At 40.6% G+C, this 22,517-nt stretch overlaps 1 protein-coding gene across 3 annotated transcripts in view; it reads left to right on the top strand.

The window, feature by feature from the left end:
• The window catches only part of TGFBRAP1 (transforming growth factor beta receptor associated protein 1), a 35,022-nt gene extending 29,591 nt beyond the window's left edge, over positions 1–5,431 (top strand). For all 3 annotated transcript variants that reach the window (XM_027445429.3, XM_027445437.3, XM_027445445.3), the window contains exon 12: positions 843–5,431. In XM_027445429.3, the coding sequence (XP_027301230.2) occupies positions 843–1,031 (189 nt within the window). In that variant the 3' untranslated portion in view covers positions 1,032–5,431. The remainder of the gene's footprint in view (positions 1–842) is intronic.
• The last annotated feature ends 17,086 nt before the right edge of the window (positions 5,432–22,517 follow it).

Raw genomic sequence — 22,517 nt, 5'->3', positions numbered from 1 at the left:
TCCTTGGCAATTTTAATTGGTGCATTTATTAGTGTGTTGGTTTTTTTTTTGCCATGGCTACTACAGTCAATTTTATGCTTTCTCAGTAAAACAAAAGGGGAGGTGGAGCCTTGAAATAGGAACAACTTCGAACTTGTGGACTGAATGAAAATGAATCTTAATCTGAGATTTCTGGATTAATGAAGCTCTTTTGGTTGTGTTGTCTTTTTTTTGTTTTGTTTTGTTTTTTGTTGGTTTTTTTTTTTTTTTGAACAATGGAGCATTTTCTTGCTAGGATTGAGCACTGTCAGAAGTTGCAAGAAAGCTTGGCATTAACGCACAGCACTTGGCGTTAATTAAAGTTTGTCAATCTTTGCTTAGTGATGAATTCACTTATGAAGCATTTTTCTATTCCAAGCTATATAACTGTGTTGCTTAAAGTTTCCAGTGGATTTTTGATTTCTTTTTGGTCTAATAAAAGTTTATCCAGGTTAATCTGTCTATGATAAGAATGTGATGATACTCGGTTTGCTTTCGAGTTGTCATGTGTCCCTGTTTAGGAAGCTGTTGCAGGTTTTTAGCTATACTAAATGTGTGAGTGCCTTTCTTTGAAAAACAGTTTAAAAAGGGAGAAGCATGGAAATAAACCAGCATGAATGTGGAAATTTAATTTCAAGTTAAATAGTTTTAAAAAGCTAAATCTTTTTTTGCCACTTCTGTCATTGACTGTGTTTGTAATGATATGTTGATGTTACCAATGATCTGTTGTGTTTTTTGTTTTTTTTTGTTTGTTTGTTTGTTTGTTTTTTCTGCATCTTATTTTCCTTTCTTGCTAGATTCATGTTTGGAATTTTTTTCTTTAGGTCAAACAAAAAGGAACTCCAATTCTCCTTTCGGACAAAAAGGTCTGTCAAGTGTGCCAAAATCCTTTCTGCGAGCCTGTATTTGTAAGATACCCGAATGGGGGTATGGTCCACACACACTGTGCTGCAAACAGACGTCTGAATTCAAACATGGCTCATCACTCTTCCACCTCCAGCAATCAGACTTGAAATATGTTCCAGGTCCCACAAGTTCCCATGACTTGCATCCCATTGAAAGTGGGCTGGAAAAAAGAACAAAGTGCAGCTACTTTAAGTATAAATCAAGATGAACAGATAGTCCTTGGGTTAATGGGAAGAATTTCATAAGCATAAAATACGGCCACTTGCCTTCTCAATTTCTAATGAATGTAGATATAGGAAAAAAAGTTCACTACCACAGAGAGGTGTAAATATAGGCTCTTCTGTATATAGTAACAAACAAAGAAAGCAAGCCTTTTCTTCACAGTAAGGATGAATGTCATGGAGACAAGGTAAACAGTTATTTTCAGAAATGTCACTTTGCACTGAATGCGGTGTTGATAAATGTGTAGAGGTGGAGATGGCATCTCTTGAAGTTGGAATTCTTGGAGCATTACACGACAAGACTGGCATAATGCAGCTGACTATCAGGACAAAAACATACTTTCAGTTATGATGTTTGCTGCAGCATGTCCTCTTTTGGATTCTCTTCCCCAGGATCACATTATGAACTTGTTCTTTGCTCTACGAGTCATTGGCTTTTGCACTTTTTAGTACTTTTATTTCCTTCCCCTCTCTGCTGTACGGAATTTAAACTTGAGCACTGGTTTGTTAGGTTTCTACTCCTACAGTTACTGTAGTAAACTGAGTGGAAACTGATTGCCTTGGTCACACAGCTGTGCTTGGAAGAAAAAAAATGAAGTCAGATTGTCTGGTCAGGCTGTAGTCACTTTTATATGGGGAAGATACTTTAATATTGATTTATTTATTAATATGCAAATATACTGTACATACAGTTGGATAAATTGATCTTATCATAGAGTTTCCTTGGAGGATAAGCATGTAGCTGATGCATAAGCATATAGGTTACATGCTAAATGTTTGCTATAACATAACTTAAGCAGATTGAAACTCCACAAGAATGGGTGTTAGTACCTGTGGATGACTTTGTGCAATCAGAATCATGGAAAGGTGGTATAATTGGGAGCAAATCTACAAAGATGCACTACAGGGGTACTGGATTTGTTGTAGTCTACAAAATGTTCTGTAAACTAAAGCTTTTCAGACAACGAAAAAATATTTAACTGCCAGGATGAATTGTTTAACCATTTTAAAGCAATTTAAAAGAGGCAGCATCCCACAAAAAAAAAAAAGTTTGAAAATGATGACTTTAAATAAAAGTTAAGAATTTCAAAGTCAAAGCATTTCTTTCAATTTTTTAATGCTCTAATAAATAGTGAACAGCATGCAGCTGACAGTCAGTAGGGCTTCTTACTGTTTTAGTGTTCCAAATCAGAATTCAGACTTTCCGCAAAGTGGATCATCTGCATGATATCATCTAGTTGCGGTCTCAGCAGAAGTCTCAGAAGTGTTATAAGGCTGTTTCATAAGCCAGCCTTTCCATAAAGATTGCGTTGAATCCAGGAATGGGCAACCAGGCTGCATCCAGGATATTTCTTTCTGTTTGAAGTAAAAGCCCTTTGGATCTTTCTCTTTCCTGAGTCAGAACTCAGAAAAGTATAGCCATCATGTTGGGTTAAAAAAAAAAAAAGTTGTTGTTGTTTTTTCTTTCTACATTTAGTGAAAAGCACCTTCAAAAAGGACATTCTTTGTCACTTCTATTATGAGTGATTATCCAGCGTTTAATTGATACGAGCAGGTTCTGTATCTTGTATTCATGATTTTCAGTTATCATGTATACAAATAATAATGACAGACAAATTTGTAGTTCCCTGTCCTCAAAATATTTGCTGACAGAAAGGCAGTGACCTTCCAAAGATCTGATAAACTTTGCGTATAGTAGCATGCTATTCATAAGAATTACTTTATTTTGCTGCAAGCATCCTCAGTGTGCTCTTCATTCTCATCTAATAAGGAGGTATTAAAGCAAACATCACTCTGCACGGTCAAGACTAATTCTGCTAGGTAGTGATGAACAAACTTAGTCTTTGTCAACTAGTGTTGCAATGGATTAGAGATCATATTATTCCAGACCACAAGAAAATTCTTAATTGTTATTGCATGAAAAGGTAAGGCTGAAAAATATAAACTGTTTATATTAATGATTTTCCATTTTTTTTACATTGGCTAAAATGTAGCAGTAACAAATGTCTATTTCTACATACAGAACTAATACAGAAATAGGAGTAACGCAAGGTAACATGTCTGCAATCACTGATGACCAAAAAGGTGATTGTTGAAAATGGGAGATCTAATCTTTTAGCCCGCCAGGAATGGGGACTGGCAAAGGCATTAACACTTCTTTCATACATTGTTGGCTTTTTTTTTTTTTTTCCCCAGATGAGTTTTATACCATCATTTGGATGAATTAATATGAAAGTCCCATGACTTGCAAAAGTCCCAGCAAAATGAAAAAGCAAAAAACCAGCACAAGGCTAAGGTAGAGCAGGGCAGTGGCAGGTGAAGGATGCTGCCGCAGTGTGCGTACAGCACTTCAGCAACTAGGGCAACTAGGACATTGCATGATCAGAGGAGATGGCAGCCTATGTCAGAGCGGTGTGTGGGATGCTGTATTTTATCACCAGGAAATTCATGGAAGGTGTCATGGAAGGACAACTCCACCACCTCTCTGCGTAAGAACTTTAAATTGGAGAACCTGAGTTAGTTCCTCCATTTCTTAGTGCTGTCAGTTTACTCTTTCTTGTTTTGTATACCTGAAATGCTGGGACAGCGTTGCTGCTTTGGGAAGTTCTTCTGACACGGCTACAGCAGCAATGGAGGAACAATAATCTGGTTGTCAACTGCCAACTAGATTAATAAAGGCAGGAAATAAAATTATTTCATTGACTATCCTAGATCTGAAATTGAATGGAGTTGGGGCTCTGAAAGGTAAAGCTGCTGATTTTTTTTTCTTCTCTTTGTCCAGCTAGGGGATGCAGCCTGCCCTTGGAGAAAAGAGGTTGAGGCAGAACATTTCTTCTTAATTTAGCTCTTGGTAAAATAGTTGTTTGTAATTGGTCTTCAGATTTTTTTGCTGATGAATGTCCTCAATTTTGTATGTGTTGAAATCCAAACACTAGTGCAGAATTTTTTGTAATGTCACAGGGTGACTGTGATTCAGGGCATAGCAGGTGAGGTTAGTCTCTCTCACAGATGCCTTTTCAGGTATTGAGACTCATTTACCACAATTTCTAATTAAGGAAATACTGCATTTCTGACTTTATTTTTAGCCATCCTCCGTTACAGTGGCTGACACATACAAAAAGCACTTCTTAAACCCTTTTATTTCTTTTGTATATCCTCTTTTCCTCTCATAAACGTTGTCTGTTATCTGTGTGTATGCCATCCTGTGCAGTTTTTTCCTTCTCGAAGGCAAAAAGAGGAAAAAAGTTGCCTGGAATCCGGTGCTGTGTTCAAAGTAACAGCTGTACATTTATGACTAGGGAGAGTTTGTAGATCTTCATTTCTATGATTTGAAGAGTTATCATGTCAATAATATTATGAGAATAATGGGCTTAAAGTCTGGAAAAACATCAGCAATTTTTCTTTATACAGAGTACACCAGAAGAACTGATGAAGTGACTTTTTCAGGCAGCCTGTCCTCCAGTGGCTCCGTTGTGCACAGGAGCTTAGGCTACAATGAGAACGTGGCTTTACCGGCCACACTCCAACCTCCGAAACCTATAACCTGTATTACCCAATTAATATTGGTTTCCTAGCCATAAATAAATTGACATGCGTGTTAGTCTGGAGAGTTCTGGATGTTCCTTAGCACATCTATATCTGCTCAATAAAATACCACTTAGTTACATCAATGAAATGAAACATTTATAATGTCAACTGTGGAAAGGTGGTGGTGGAGATGGAGTGTATGTTTTGAGACCTTCATTGCATATTTGAGCACACAAGCATTATCTTGATTCTGCTTAATCTTTATAACAAAACCTGTTATTTGCAAGACTGCTATCCTGAATGACATTAAAAGATGTTATTTTATACAGTTTAATCAAGAGGTAGCTTCATTTTATTACTTTTCCCAATTTGCTGCAGTCTTTATTCAGCATAGACCTAAGTCTTTTATTACATCCTGCTGTTTATAATCGGCAGTAACCGATACATTTTCATTGTGAGCTCTCCTCCCATTGCATCTATTTACTGTTTTTTCTCCTGCTGTACAACACTTTGGGGCTTGTGCCCTGTGAACACTGATAATTAAATGTGCTGCTATTTTTGAAGGAAACAAAAAAGTTAATGACATTCTACAACGGTTGATTATAAAACTGAAGTTCCCCTGCAGTAAATTTTGTTCTGATGGAAATCTGTACTGTTAATGCTTTCTGACTTAATGGTTATGTTGGTGAACATATACAGCAGTCTGTGAAATGTACAAATGTATAAATATGTTGATTTTTAATAAATACTTTTAATTATGTTTGTCATTTATTCCTAGATAGATACACAATAGAATGTGGATGGCTAAGTGAAAGATAAAGGTTTGGGTTTTTTTGGTGTTTTTTTTTTTTTTTTTTTTAGAGATGGATAGAGAATTTAGAGAATTCATTGGGGTGACTGACAAACAAAGGTGGTTAAATGAGAAGGCTGAAGTCAGCAAGTACAGAATGTTTATGAAAAAACAGGTGCTCTGTTTCACCAAAACTGGTGGATTTGAAGTTTCAAGTGAAAGTATCTACTGCCCTTCTGGACTTGGACAACCTTAATTTGCCTCGCTGTGGCCAAAGTAATCCCTCCTTGGATTAAAGCCATCAGTTAAAGTGGGGGATGTGTGGGCAGGGCAAGGACTTCACCCTCCTTTACACCAGTCCTGGAACTAGTCCTGCTTTAGAGGGCAGGAGAGGGCCAGTATGACACTGCAGGACTTGATGAGGAAACTCTAGGAAAGGGATGGTAAGGGCTGGGATAAGCCAAGGAAACCTGTGCATCTCTGGGGGAGACAGTAAGAGAGAAGGACCACAGAAGTTCTTAAAAAGGAATAATCTATGTTTTAGGACATAGATATGGGATCTAATTCAGCTGCTGTCTAGTCATGACCTGGGTATTGCCTCCTTGCATCTTTCCTGCATGTGATAGTAGAAAATCTTATATGTGAACATATTGGCCTTCACTAGAAATGTAGAATGCAGTCTTTTCCATGTTCAAGGTTTTTGCAGGAGGATCCTGGAAGTTTTACGTGTGAGCTCAGCTCAAACCTCTTGGAGCATCTTGGTGCTCAGGCAGCAGAGGACAGGGTAAGCAGCAGGAGGAGGTGGCTCTGCCAGGGAACATGGTGCTAATAGTGCTGCAAGCATCTGCAGGACACCAAAGGCAGGCTGGGCACCATGTAGCTAGGGAGCTGTCAGGGTAAAAATACAATAAACTGAACAGCTCTTGTTTTGAAATATGTGCCTGCGTTCATCTGGTGAGGTTTCTGCAGCGTCATCAAGACACATTTTGCAGAAGCAAAGGCTTTGGGCGTCCTCAAGAGGCTCTTACAGAGGTGTTTGGGATGCAAGGGTTAGGGCGCAGCATGATGCTGAAAGGGATTAAGACCATTACTGCAACGAGCATCCCTTGTTGGAATTTCAGACAGCAAGGAAGTACACAATGGAGAGCTCTGGTTCACATTTCTCACAACCATCCTTCCAGTCAGGGGAGGAAAGGCAATGCGAAGAGTTGGCTTCAAAAGAAAAAAAGAAAAAAAAAAAAAAAAAAAAAAAAAAAAAAAAAACAGTTGTGGCTATGGCACAGCAGGAGTTCAGCTTGTTTTGTCTCTAGACAGTGGTTAGAAAATGGTCCACGCTAATCATCCAGATGGCAACTCCTTCCAAGACAAATAATCAATACAGCATAGCTGACTTTGGGCAGAAAGGAGCCCCAAAGGTCCAGTTCACTGCAACAACCCTAGCTGCAGGACAGCGCAAGGTCAGGGAGGCCAGGGCTGCCAACAGAAAGCTGATGGCTGAGCACACAGCAGGTTTTCCGTGGGTAATGAGGCTGATAGCAGTGCCTAAAAATCCAATAGCAACAGGGAACATTATTATTGCCTGTGATTGCCAATAACACCCTGAAGATACTGCTTGGTACTTGCGTTGAGTGGGAGCTGACTGTCCCCAGTCTGGGTTAAAACCAGAAAAATTTAGGCTGTTTGGGTCCTCTAGAGATGGTGTTGTCCAAGCCCAACTCAACGCAGGGTCAACCTGGGTCAGGCTGGTTGTGTTGTTTCAGGCCATTGCTGGTAAGATTGAAACCAGACTGGGAAAGGCCCAAATGTCTTCTGCTCAGCTCTTTGCAGGGGAAAGTAATGCTTAAGCATCCACAAGAATCTGAGGTATAACTGGCTAAAAGCAGTCTCTGTCCTGGGGGATTTTATTTTTCACATACTATAGGATTGAATAAAAAGGGAATTTCTAGAAAAGAACAGGCTACTTTGGGATTTACAGGAGCTGTAGCTGATGGCAGCTTCAAGAGTGTCTGCTTGGTGCTTCTCTGACTTCATCACCCATATAACAAACAGCAAGTGCTGATTTCATGCAAAACAAAACTCTCAGACAAGGTCTCCTGAATCTAACTGTCTTCAGAACCAAAGGAAATGGAGTTAAATAACACGTTATCTAAGCATTGTGTGGGGTCAGACCCGTGACAAAAAACATAAAATTTCTTTCAGGTAGTTCAGGTGGTCCTGACAAGGGAAATCATAAAAAAGCAGCAACTTTGATGTGTTACTTTTACATATCATTTTTTGCTTTACACAACTGTCCTCCTTCTATCTGAGTGCTGTGACAGTGGTGGCAATGAAAGTCCGGGGTCCATGAGCCACCTTCCAGCCATGCACCATTGGAGAGAAAGAGCGAGCACTGGCACTTAGGCAGGCACCTCAGTTAGAGGCAACCACCCTTAGCTGAGGTGCAGAACATGCAATTGACAAGGCCATCCTTCACTTGGCCTTTTGTGGTGGATTTTCTTTCACCCAAGTCCAGCAGCAGGCAGGGAGGCAAGTCAAGGACAAATACATTGTTCCTCTTAACACACAATGACAAAGGGCTGCACCAAAGACCAGTGCAAGCCTTGAGTCCCACAGCACAGCCAAAATATACAGAAGTTTGTCCCACAGGATCTAGCCTGCTTGGTGAAGAGGTATGTACCACCTGGGGGCTATGTTAATTCATGTCCATGCTTTTCATTGTGCTTTCCTATAAGAACATTTTGAGGTGTGTTTAGGACTCCCTTCCAAAAGATGGACATATTTTTCCCCTAGTATAATGATGGAGGATAACCTTTCAGCCTTACCTGGTGCTGGGCAGAACACAGGCATGGTGAAATTACACCACCAAGAGCATCTCTCCCTCCCCACTCCTTGTGCTGGTTCACCTTCAGGACATCACAGTTAGGTTCACTGTCTCCCATAACAGCATTTTGGGGTGAGGGCTTTGCTTGTGCAAACTCTGTTCATGCACACCTAGCACTAAAGGTTCATTAATTCCCACTTTCCGAAACTATGCAAGCTGCATGAACATGATAGTGAGTGTTTCCTGTGTTTCACCTCTTAAATAGTGTTTTAAAAAATGTCACCTTTTGTTCTTTCATTAACAGCAATTTAGAACCACTGAGAAAAAAAAAAAAAAAAAAAAAAAAAAAAAAAAACCTGCAGCCACAGAAAATGTCAGGAAGCTCATCCAAGGGGCCTAAGATCACAAACTTGAGTTGAAAAGCTAACACATCCCAGAATAATTTCATGTTTTAAGTATTTTAACACTGTATGTTAAAATTATGTAACATAATAAGTATTTTAACATTGTATGAACTCCTGTTGCTCCTCTTCCTCTCGCCTCCTCTGTTCCCTACAGCTCACCAAGACTTTGAGACCTGTGCTGCCCTCTTAAATGCAGCATTTTTCTTTTCACTCCTACTTTTCTATGCTGATGGCTAGAAAGGGCCAGGGACCATCCCTAACTATCTCAAGACATCTCTTAAGGCAACTGTATCAGCACTGTCTACCTTGGCGATATAGCAAAGTTTTGTCAGGCGAATTCATGAGAAAAGTGACTTATTTACAACTTCAGCTATATATAAAAAGGACAATAACAAGCTTATTTGATAAATTTGAAACAGACTTAATGTCATCTAATTACTGCACCTGTACCAAAAGGCAGAAAGAAAAATATAATTAAATTCCAGAATTAGACAGAGGGGGGAGAAACAGCCTAATAATAGCTCCTTCACCAATAAACATAAAGGTTATAAGTGGAATCCCCAGAATTTCAGAGTCAAAATAAAATTGTGAAAGTGAAAAGGTTAAAGGCAGAAAAAAAAAATAATAATCAGGCAGCCAAATGTAAATAATACATTCATCATGCACATCTGCTGGGGCTGGCGAGGGAAGGCTTGGCTGAGCAGCCAAGGCGGCGCGGGGCTTCGCCTCACCCCAGGCTGGCAAGGACCACAGGAGCAGAGTAATTAGAAGTAGGTACTGGGCATAGCTCCTGTAGGAAACACCGTGCTAAAGAGGGGAAAGCATATGGCAAGAGGCAAAACTCAGCGGGTGATGGCTAGGCGTGTGCCCATGGAAAATCAAGTGCTACTGCACTGGTGAAAGCTCTGTGGACAAATGAGTGTTAGCTGCCCTTGTGACAAGTGACACAACAGCTTCACTTCAGTGCTGATCTTTTCCAATTTTCCTACTTGCAAAATAAATTGGCAGGTCCTGACGTGGAAGAAAAGGGTGACTTGTCTTCGTGTTGATGTTAGCGTTTTAAGGCAGCTTGATGCATTTACTTAGGATAAGTTTATTATTATTTTTGTTGTTGTTGTTATTTTGTTGTTTTTAATGTCTGTACAGACAGCTGATGACCAAATTGCCTGTAGTTCTTCAGGATGTGAGCCGTGACCAGCTGTGGGTGTGCTGTTTTGCCCAGCCAAGGTATCCCCCTGAGAGATGCTGCTCACCACGTGCAAACTCCTCGGCCCTGGGAGCTGCTGCCAGACAGGCAGGGCTGTTTCTGCTGAGAGACTGGCATGGAGACACTGGAAGCACCTGGTAGCTTGTGCACAAAGCTTCTCTATTTACAGCATTAAACTCTTATGAACCCAACACACACCAGAGCTAAACAAAACTGGGGCAAGCATCCTTACAGGACTGTTTTAATACCTTGGAAACACACAGTTCCCACTGCATATAGTAGCTATTACATCTCTGCGGTGACTAAAGCTGAAGAAGAAAACATGAGTGGGCCTGGAGCTGATTTTGCTGATAGAATTGCTGAGGCCTCACAACATTAGCACTGGAGAAGCCAAAATCCAGCCCAGGCTACCACCGCAGTCTACTTCAATTCATATAGATTGGATGTTTCCCGTTATTGCCTTCAGACCACTTTTCCTTGATACTAATTCACATCAGGACACTTCTCCCTGTTGTTCTTTTATTATTTATAAGCTGAAGGTTCTCCTGAGGGGCACAGTTTGTCTGCCTTGGAACAGGTGATGTAGAAATCTTTGCTCTAGCCTGCATTTAGCAAGCTGTGTCTGTCCTGGGTGTTCACACTTTTCGGTAGAAGCCTCTGCTCTTACAGTTATTCAGCCAAAAGGGTCAATCCAGCATATTTTAAAAAGACAATTTCACCAGTAGTCCATTTAATTTTCTTTTTTTTAAAAAAAAAATAATAATTTTGTACATTGACATCCTGGATATGGAAACAGAAACAACTAAAAAACTTTTAGCAAATTTCAGATAAACTCAGGAAGCAGAAAACAACTTCTACAAGACATATGCAGATACCTTTTAAAACAAAAGGATTCTGTGAAAAGCACTGCATTGAGATGGATCCCAGAGAATTATGTTTATGGAAATATGTTATAATAAGTAACTATAAATAGGAACTCAGAAAAGTGAAGTTTACTATTTTATATGAATTTAAGTTCAAGGATTAGACAATATTACAAGGGGAGAATTTACTTGTACTCAAGGAAAGCGTTAGCAGCTTCTGAGGTCCCTTCAACACTTTTGTGTTTTCGTAGTTTAAGAGGTAAAAAGAAATGACTGATTGCCTGAGGATTTTTTTTTTTTCCAATAGGATTAAACACAAAGCAAAGATCTCTTCTTTCTGCAGGGTACGTGGAGCTGAGCATTGCAAGAACCTGTAGAGGCATGAAAATGTTAGCTTTTGACACAAATTTCACAAATTTAGCAACTCCTCCTCTGTCAACTCATACTGGAAAGTGCCCGTGGGCAAACATTTCCAGACCCATGGTGCAGACAGACTCCAGGCTGCAATGCAGCATCGTCTGGCCCCCACAGCACAGGGAGCGATGGGCACATTAAGAAATGCTCTCTCACACCTCGTTGCCTGTGTCCTGGGGTGGCTGCTGCCCTGGTGGGTGCACTGCTGTGCCCCTGAGCAATGACCTCTGGAGGAGGCAGCACACTATTTGCCATCCCCTGCTGCACAACCTCCCAGGCTGTGCATTAATCCACATCAGTCCTCTGAAACATAGCCAGGCACAGTGTGGAGACCATTACTTACTTCATCTCTAGTACCTTTAGTTTCAACAAACAGAAAGCTAGATACAGTGGTTTTTCTTTAAATCCCTCATGCATCATGGTCATAATCTGCCTTCCAAGGTGTCTATTAAAATTAATCATTTCATTTCCCAATACTTTGTAGCACCAAGGTTTTGGTAGCAAGGGGGGCTGCAGGGATGTCCTCTGTGAGCAGAGCCCAGCAGCTGCCCCACGTCACATCAGAGCCAGCTCCAGCCAGCTCCAAAAGGCACCTGCTGCTGGCCAGTGACGAGTCAGGGAGCAACACTAAGTGGGCCTCTGGGAGAGCAAATTGAAGGAAAACCTGCTGTGCAACAGCAGCTGGGAGAGAGGAGTGAGAAGCAGCCCTGCAGCCCCCAGGTGAGTGCAGCAGGAGGGCAGGAGGTGCTCCAGGCAGGCAGCAGCAGTTCCCCTGCGGCCTGTGCAGGGAGAGGCCCCTGGTGGAGCAGGCTGTCCCCCTGCAGCCCATGGGTCCCACATGGAGCAGATCTCCACGCTGCAGCCCCCCCATGGGTGGAGGAGCCCCCGGTGGAGCAGGTGGATGTGGCCTGGAGGAGGCTGCGGCCCATGGAGAGCCCCCGCAGGAGCCACAGAGAACCCTGATCTAGCAAAGCACTTATACAGAAAAGCAATGTGCTCTTACAGTGCCTTAATGATGGTTATGGAGATTTTGTGCTATGGGAGGTAAAGAGCTAGATTTGGGAAGGAATAGGAAGGCCTTTGGCATAAGAGCAGTTAGTGTGTTTTTGCTGCAGCTCATATTCCCTTCAAGTAGTTTGAGCAACGTAAGATAAAACATTTTTACCTCCAAATTTTCTAGATTCCTGAAACATGAAAAATGTGAGGTTGATGTTCAAGCTAGTTATTGTGCCTGAAAGACACATGTGGAACTGCCAAGAACCATCTCAGGAAACAATTCTAGCTTTGAACTACAACATAAACAAAGAGACAATCAGGTTTGTCTCTGGGGAAAGGAGAGTAGTGATTCTAAAATTGCAGAGATGTAGTCCTGCACAGAAACAGCACTGCACTGCAGGGGAACCTCAAGGGCTGGTAGAAGGCCTGTGAAAGTATCCTTGAACTTTTTTTTTGTGCTAGGACTAAGAAGTGTGCACATGTGTCAAATTAAATGATGAAGGTTAATTTAGATCTCCCTCATAGTATGCAGGCATAGTAGGTTTCAATCTCCAGGATACTTTCTCTACTAGAGCTTGAGGGAGATCAGACTGTTGAAATCTAAAGCTGTAAAGAAGCTTCTTTTCTATCTAACACATTAAATAATAACATGTATTTAAGAGATACCTGAATTTATTAACAGATCAGGTTTGATTATAATGCAAGCAAGTCTTACTTGAAAAGCTATCTTAATTTATTCACAAATAACAACAAGCAACAGCAACAAAAGCTTGACTATGTAAAGAGTTGATGTAGAAACTGTGATAATGAATTAGTGAAAAATAACACCACTAAAAAAAATACAAGATCCTATACATAGAACCTCAAAAGCAAAGCCTTTTTGACTATTTTTTTCTTGGTATTAGCATTGCTGTACTAAGCTAGAAGTCTTTTCCAGAGAGGTGAATTTATAGGTGGTTATCGTTAAGCTGAAACCAAAAAGGTTTGTAGTTGAAAATTCAGAATAAAAAGTATCCACATCTGTTCAAAAGATAAAGGCCAGCACACAGTCCTGAGAAGTTATGCTGAAAGTGTTAGTGCTATAAAGCGACAGATGAATATTTAGCTTTATGTTCTACCATAGGGTGGCAAACTGAGGACAGTAATCATGGAAAAAAACTTTAGTGAATTGCAACAGCCATGTTCTTAGTGCAGGGCTCGGAAGCCAACTTCACACGCTGCACCTATCCAGGAAAACAGTAAAATGGGATGGTGTGGATTTGATGTGTGTGTATGTTTCTCTTTTCAACAAACTAAAGAGAAAAAAAAAATGTGGTGAACTAGTTTACCAGGATTCTGATTCCCACTGAAAAACTCATTCAGAGAACTAAGAATTCAGCCTAACCAAAATAACAGGGGGGCTTTTTTCTTATCAGGAAAAAAATAACATTATATACATACATATATATATATATGTATGTATGTATTTATATACACACACACTAATTTTTATGACTACATCACAAGCAGTTTACATCATTAATATCAGTGTAGCAGAAACTCATTTCCATGATGCTTTACTACTACTCACCCACTACAATTTTATTTTTAACAATAATACCTAAAACCTACTTCTCTACCTGTGTGAATGCATAGCAAACCTCTTCTGGTAGCTCCATTAACCTCTTCTAGCTCCATTAATTTTGCCCGCTCTTTCATCACTTTCTCCCAAGTCCTTTTGCTTCACTTGTAAATAATTCCCGGTGGAGGATGGCCTATGCTCGAATCTCGCTTTTCATCCCTGAATAAGGGGCCATGCAAATTAGATCTGCTCAGCTGAGTAAAATCCAGCTTGCTAAATACTGGTAAAATTATGTCATGGAAACAGACCCCCATAACCTGCCTTTGCTTTTACCCACCACTTGTCAGACACGATCACAACAATAGCAAATTAACTTCAGAAAAAAATCCTGACAGGGCAAAGATACTCGGGCAATATTCAAATGAACCACTTAACCTTTTGGTACTAAAAGCTTCCTGCAATAATGAAACATTAGTCATTAACTAAATGTGCTTTGTTAAATATTAGACAAGAGAGCACATTCAATTTAGCTCTCACATATACTTAGCGATAAAGAGCCATCTGTGTTGAACACAATCTCCAGGACAGGAAGTGTGCTGTGAATGGCACTCCAGTCTAGCAAAGCTCTGATGTGTGGGCAAAAATACACACAACAGCCAGCACATCATGGAAAAAAAGGCAATCCGGAATGGAGAATAATCATATTTATGAGGTTATTCTCCCCTCTCGGAATTATCCATTCTGTGCAAGCACAAAGGAAAGAAGGATTAAAAAAAGAAAAACTCCACCTAACCATTGGGCAGACAAGGAAAACTGCACAAAGTAGAGTGTTGTTCTTGCAAGGGCTGCAATTCCGTCTCTTGCTCCTGCTCTGCCATGGCATGAGGACTGTTGGGGCTAGATTAACACAATGGATAATTAGTCTCCTAAATATTGATTAGACACCCAATGCTGAAATTGAAATGTTTACTCCCATTTGCTAAGCAGTGATTTTTCAGTTCCTCACTGCCCATATTTCTGTCAGAAAACATGAGCACAGCCACCCAACAATTGGAACAGCAAAGATTTTGTTGAACAGCAAACTACCCCATGAGGCAACTGTTCTGATTAGGCTAGACCTCCCTTCTCTCAGCTCCGGGGCCTCCTCCAGAATCCTCCTCCTGGAGACTGCTCGTAGGCCCACAAAGCCTAGCTAGGAAGAGCTGTGAATATTCTCAGCTGTGGTGCCCAAACTAAGAGACCTAGCTTTAAACCTCTCCTCTACCTGAGGACAGCCCCTGAAGGTCTGTGGACTGCTTGAGAGAAGCTGTGAACCTAAAAAGCCTGCCTGCTATCATTTGGATAATGGGATGGGGCCTTCAGCTCTACTGGAAACTTGCAGGGATCCACAGACTAGGAGGGAAAGCAGTTTAAAAGGAATGATGTTGCTCTGGTGGAGCCAAAGGCACCCCACAGCCCTACACCCTAAATTAGGTGGGAAAGCTGCCTTCTGGAGTTTCCTCTTTCCACATACACAGATCTCTGACTGATGAACTATACATCTCTGGGGTGGCTAAAGCTAGGAGATGTGAATTCCCCCCGCTCCCCAGAAAAACTGGCAACTTTGAAGTTAAAGGAAGGGACAAGAGAATCTTAATTTTAGGTACTGAACCGCACTCTGATGCCAATATTCCCCTGTGGGCCTATTCCCTAGGAGTGTTTTAAAGATAGTCTTTAAGCTGTGCTTTTCTCCTCAGCTTTACCCACTGGCTAGTTTTGGTAGTCCCTGCTGAGCACATTGGATTCATGTTACGAACTCATTGTGCTGCAGTTCTTCCAGAGTAGGGTGTAGGCATGCAGGCCCCAGATCCCAAAGTGAGAAGAATCCCACTTGACAGCACTGTATTTGAGACATCTAAATTGGTCATTGTGGTCACTTTAGTCATCAGACTTTGCCCATACTGCCCATGAATTGTCCCTAAAGTGATGATCAATGTTTCTTTTAGAACCATATTATCTGATGTGATGCTCCATGTCTCTCTTCTGTGTGCTTTCATGGATTATTCACAGCATCTCAGTCCTTTAACAGCCGACAGTCTGTTGCGCTGGCCAACAAAGCCTCCATATGGCACAAGCATCCTAAGAGCAGCACTCCTCTTCCTCCTTGACCTTCTTTAACACTTACTGGTTCCTGGTTCACCTGTGCTGAAATGCAGTTGGCAGTTTGTAGCTGATGTCGGTGGGCACTGCCCATTCTCCTACATTTGATATGAATGATGAAACATCCTGACAGACCTCCACTGGTCACCTGGCAAGCTCTTGTGTTAACCAAAAAGCACTTCAGTATATCCTCAGAAAAAGGTTCTCCAGTCTAATTTGTCTGAATGTCATTAACTATATGATAAAATAAAATAAAAATAAAAAAATAAAATGAATTTATGAGGTGTAAAGCAGTGTTATTTTTTTTCTTTCTTTTTTTTTTTTTTAACGTTCATATTAGTATACCCATAAATCCATGTTAAAAGAAGCCAAGAATGCCAAGAAGCATTATTTGTGTAGCGTCACATTTTTTCAATTGCTTTTTTATTAGTGCTTCATAAGTATTCAGAAAGTGCTTTAGACATCTCCTGACCAACACCCAGTACAAGTGTCATCTTCTTTAGCTTTAATGATATTGCTCTGGGCAAGGGCAACTATTTCATATCTTTCTGTCAAGATAAGAAAACACATAAGCAATAGGATTTGAAAGATTTCAGCCCTTCTGGGAATCCTCCCTGTAAGGATCACTACAGCTGAATGTCTCAACAGGAACAGCAAGGAAAATGTGTGTCAAGAAGAACAAGGTCTTACAGCATATTATTATATTTTTAAAAATTATTTTCAAGTCCTTTGGACTCAGAGAAATGCTTTTACAATTTCTGCTGAGTCCTTTAGAGGGCTCCTCATCAGCACTTGAAAACTCAGCAAGTTCTTTAGCTTTACAAGTCCCCTATTTGTGACACAGATTCAAACATACAACTAAGTAGTTCATATTCAGAAAACAACAAAACAAAGTTTTTTTCAGGAAGGAAAGTGTGTTTTACCAAAGGAAAATAAATAAAAAGAAAAAAAAATCCCTGTATGGTAAGCCATTATTTCTGTGTATTTGGGATTTCTGTGAGAGTTAGTTGTCCCGTTCCTTTCAAAGACAGAGATGATCTCATCTAAATCTTGCAAAATCTATAGAAACTTTGCCAAGGTGTATCACAGTAGTCTTTAACTGGTGTCTTCTGCTGGAAGATGCCAGATGTAAACACACACATCTTATAAACAGGTGGAAAACAGATGTTTTACAACAATTAGTCCTGAATCTCTCTTCTTTTCTTTCTTTCTTTTTTTTTTTTTTCTACTTCTCCCACACTTCTTATCTATAGTACTGGCTGCATAAGTCACCCTTGCCAGCCACAGTGAAGAGCTGAGAATACATTAAATGCCAAAGAGTGAAGATGAACAGTCCTTGTCACAGTACATTATGATATGATGATAGTGCTTTTTCTGAATTGTTCCATTAGAAAAGCTATTCTAGAGGGGAGAAAAGATGGTTAGCAGTCAAAATATTAGGAAGAATTCTTAGTAAATGCTGCCTTTAGAAGTCTACCAGAATAGCTACTGAGATTGCACTTATATAGAATAATAATAATAATAAAAAATAATAGTTTTATTCTGATATCTATCTTTAGCTGGGTTTAACTGAAAAATTCAGCCTATATTAGTAATTTATAGATCAACAGAGCAAAAAGGAAAAAAGACACATTTTTAGAAGTATTTATGGTTTTGGCAAGTAATAAACAATTTCATTAAAAGAAACTACCAAAATGTATCCATAACTCAGGATACCCGTACATACTGAGAAATACAAGTGGGAATTGGCCTGAAGAATGAGAAGCTGTGGGAATAATACCCCTGGTTCAGCCACAGAGGTACAACTGCATTTTGGTTGAATGTGTTCACTTTCCACGGGGACTTTCTGTCCGGGCCTTCCTGGCTCCTTTTTGAAATTCCTATTAAAAACAGCAGGCTGACATTAGATTCTGGCAATTATTACCGACAAATGCTTCAAATGTTAATGTCATAATTGCATCACTGTTGCAGCGGAGAAACAGCACACCTCAAAGAAACCAGGCCAGCTGGGCTGGGGAAGCAAGGCTGCCCTTTCTCTTCAGAAGCAAAGAGTCCAGGCTGTGTGGTCACTGCCAGCATAGTTTAGCTCAGCAGAGGCCAAGAGCCGTCTCCTGTGACCCTTCCCCGATGAGGTCTCAACTGCAGATGCACAGACAGCTGATGGAGGCTAAGGGCCACTTCCACAGTGCTCTTCTGTGAAAAAGCAAGTTTGTCTGTATGCACACATACATACACGCACATGACATTTGTAAAGGTATTCACACCTGAGTTGGGTTGTTCCTTCCAGATTTTGAATCAAGCAATTTAAAAACCACTACTTTGAGTTGTTGAGATTGGCTTAAATAGGCACTTTTCATTTCATCAATACACGTATGACATGTACATACCTTTCTTTATGTATTTATATACACCTACATAACTAATTGTTCGTGATGTCTGATTTCTACAGGCCTATGAAACAGGCATCATGTGCTCGTCTCAGTATTATAACAAAGTTCTTCCAGATTTTGGGGTGGGAGGGGTGGGGAGAAGAGAGGGAAGGAAGAGAGAAACTGCATGTGAACATTTTTGTCGAGGGAGATTGGAGGCATTTAAGGGACCTTTACAAAAACCTCACTTAAGAGACCTCTTGTTCGTCTTGCGAACATTACAACAACAGCTTGCAGGAAATGATGATCATCTCCTACTACCACTTGCTGGTATCCTATAAAATATTCTTTTAAAACATCTAGTGTGTTGAGGTGTGTCAAGTAGCTTTTTCACCACTCGACGTGCGATAAACAGGATATCTCTCGTAATCAGAAAATCTAAAGCGTAGGGAATGTAAAGATTAAAAGAGCAGTGTTTTTCTTTAAATGAATGTAATCAATGCGCTTATTAGTTTGCTGCGGCAGAAGGAGAGAGTGGGTGGGTGTTTCAGAGTTGGCACATGTCTATTTGGCACCAGTGAATAGCCTGAGTGTTTATAGAGAGAGCTCTGTGGAATCCCTAGATTCTGCAGATTTCCTTACCAATTTTGTCTCAGATAATTAAGGATTTTAAATAATAAAAGAAAAAGTTAAAGAGGAAGTACAAGCTCCAGCTGGATCAAATAAAAAAAAATAAATAAATAAAAAAGGAGGGTTTTTAAATTCTCAATATTGCCTTAAAACTAAAAATCAGCACTCAAGCACAATTTGGCTCTTAAAAGTAACTATGGAAAACTGGCACCTGCTTCCTCAACAGATCTACTCGCTGGATGTATCCACAGCTATATCTTCTTAAACTAGTCATTAAAAAAATTTCTACAGCTGCTGGACCTGCAAGACACATAGCGTGGGACAGGATTGAGCTGGAGCCTTTCTGGTCCATACCTGGCTGAGCTGACCTGAGTCCCCAAACGCAGTCTGGTCACTCTTCAGCCATGTTGGGATGTAACCGTGGCACCCACCTGGCTCAGGCAGAGCTCTGGCTTAGGCAGAGCAAGCACGTTGCCTGCGGGAGCACACTGCTGCAGGCAGCAAACCAGCCATAGCTCTTACTTGGACTCTCTAAGGGAAACTTGGATGCTGTCAGAAAGCCCAAGAGCTAAATGGACATCCAGTGCAACTCCATTCACACTGAGTATTACCGAACTCCTGCAGCTCGTGCTCAGGCTGTAAGCTGTTTCTCTGCAGTCACATACAAGCTCTGTAAGGGAGCAGGACTCACCTATTTCCTATGTCCTAGCGCAGCACTGTAAGAACTTAAACCATCAATCATATTGCTTTTTCTAATGCATATAATATATTCATAAAATACCTATGTGCTTATATATGTATATATAATTGTATACATATAATATATTGATCACTTACAACTTTACCATTTAATGATACTGTTTGATTGTTCACAATCTATTTCCTACTCTTACTGTGACTAAAAGAGGTCAGTACTCTTGGGCAATGTGTTATTTTGTCAGTTATGTGAAATTAAAAGCTAAGTAAGACCAGCAGCAATTCAGAATGATAACTTTGGGGAAAAAAAATCTATATATTACAGAAATGTTGTGTCTTTTTTTGTTTGTTTTGTTTTGTTTGTTTGTTTGTTTGTTTGTTTTTCCTACTCATTGGCTTACGGATTTAGATGAAATAATATTCAGAAAAATATATCATTTTAAAATGCACATCTATTAGGTACACATTGCCCTTTTTTATTTTTAAAATGCAATAATCAGAATGTTACAATGAGCCACTAAGACCTGTAACAACAACAAGTGCTAGGTGCACAGTCATGATTCCTGTACTGCAGCTGTGTCATACCTCCAGTAAGGAAGCTCTCTCCTTTGAAGCCAGCTCAGACACTGTCAAACCTCTTTCCACCTCCTCACTCTCTCCCCATCCCTATCCACTCATTTAAAAAAATAAAAAAATAAAAAGAAAAAAGTACTTTTATACTCTCTCCAAGAGCCACTTATATCAGACCTAACCACCAATGCCATTTTGAAATAGTCTTTGCTCTAAGGCCTTTGCACTGAGCTCTCCCCTCATGTAGAGGCGTCCTATCACCCAGGGAAATGTTGGTAGTTATCCAAACAGGGGATGTCCCAAAGGCATGGCAAAGCTGGCGGCTCTCAAGGATTTAGGTATTTAGTGCTGCACTGAAGGGGCAGCCACAGCTCCAGAGGCTTTGCCAAGTTCATGAGCCCCACCAGAGCAACCTCAGAGAGTGGAGGAGCCTCTTGACTCAGGACATCTCTGCCTCATGGGAGGGAGGTGGAGAAGGGGTGAACCTCAACCCCGTTTACTCCTCCCTGGACTGGCAAATCTGAAGTAGCCACGGAGGGATGGCAACCTACAAACTGAGATGTGCCCTACTATGAGATCTCACAGAGGATGAGTCCATAAAGGTTCATGAAGTCAATAAAATTTCCATTGACTTCTGATGAGATCCTGAGTGTAGCACATGGCTGGATATTATACTTGGGCAAGGCCAAAAGAAATATAATCTGGAAGAACTGGGCTCAGGAAAGAGGTTTTTGCTCCTTCTGAGCTGTGAGATACAGTCCAAACCCCCATTCTACATCCTTTTTCAGTATGCATATTGTCTGGCTGGAACGCTTTACATCATACCCTTCAAAGCACTTCCACAACTCTTCAGATTTGGCAGCCACCATTTTCTCATGCTCTATTTATTACTCCTACGGTTTCCATGACCATCTATTACAAATAACGGCCATGGACAGCACTGTGTAGGTGAATCACATTAATGTCAATACCATCCTGCAATTGGGGTGTGCTAAGCTGCTTCTTTGGGAAGATCCTCCCCCCTCCTATTTTGATTTTTCTGCTGCTGTACTTGATGACTAGCAATAAAAATGGGTAAACAGAGATCCAAGGGAAATGAAACTACATCTGCTGAACATTCAGAGCCAAAATACACAAGGTGGATAATTTGCATGCTCTATGTAAAAAGTAGTTACGCAGCTTTCTTCCTACTCTTTACATCTCCATAAAACATAATAATGGATTTCTAATTATACATCCAAATAATAGGCAAGCTGCAAGATGCTGGGAGAAAATTGGAAAGGGGGAAAGAAACTAACCAAAGGTACAGATGTAAAGAGGGTAGTGACTTTTCTATAAAGATGCTGTAATGGCTGCTAAGTAGTCATTTTGAAACAGAAATTTTTAAGTGTCCTAATAGGAGTTTTCATTTTCTGACAATTTGCTACACAGTTGAGTGATGTCAGACAACAATCTGCAATCTACTACAATGACCAAAGAGGAACTGTCTTCATGCCCATTAAAATATATAATTGATTCCTAAATTGGCTCTCCACAAAAGAAACCAATCAGATTGATGCCAAATTCAGGCAGCAGATAAAGTCTTGACGGTTGAGAGTAAGCATTTGATAGACTTGATGCTGAAGTGAAGCACATTTGTAAATGATAAGCTCCTTGAGGTAAAACCAAATTTACAGTGGATTATGAAACACTATCATCCTCGTTTTGTTGGTGAAAGATGGCATTCAAATCGGCTGCGTTGCTGCCAGGAAGGGGCTCATTGCTGGTGTAAAGCATGAGAGCCCCTCTGTCCTGGCTGCAGGGGAACAACCCAGATGGCCTGTATCCTGCTCACCTCTGGAGGGTGAGACAGAGTGAAATCCCAAAGGGTTGAGGTGCTGGAAACTAGCACCCATCCCTTCCTCAGCTAGTGATAGCGTGGGCTCCCTCCCAGCACCTCCCCAGCCTTCAGCAGCCAGTGGGGCTGGCTCGTGGTCCCAGCACCTTCGCTGCCCTTGCTCTTATTTTGCCTCCTGCCTATTTTTTAATAGTTGTTTCCTACCTTGGGATATTCTTCTGGGGCAGTCTTTTTCCAAGTTTCTGGTCTGAGGCACCCTATGAGTCTTCCAGAGGGCCATGCACATGCTTTGCACGCTTGCCCCATCAGTATCAACTCCATCAGCACACCTGATGCAATCATCTTGCCCAGATGAGTTCAGGCAGAGATTACCTGGCAATCTTTCTGCTGTAGCAACAAAGAATCAAAGTTTTTCTGATGAAATTTTCTAAGTGTTGTTTTCCTTTCTCATTTTCCTTCAGTCAAATAAAATCATTAAATGTCCTTTGCAACTGGAGTACAAATAAGTTCTGCAGCTTTGGAAGAATGTACTTTGAGGGGGGAAAAA

The sequence above is a fragment of the Anas platyrhynchos genome, chromosome 1 (genome assembly GCF_047663525.1).
Source record: "Anas platyrhynchos isolate ZD024472 breed Pekin duck chromosome 1, IASCAAS_PekinDuck_T2T, whole genome shotgun sequence".
In the NCBI taxonomy this organism is placed as follows: domain Eukaryota; kingdom Metazoa; phylum Chordata; class Aves; order Anseriformes; family Anatidae; genus Anas; species Anas platyrhynchos.
This window is presented reverse-complemented; position numbering and strand designations above follow the sequence as displayed.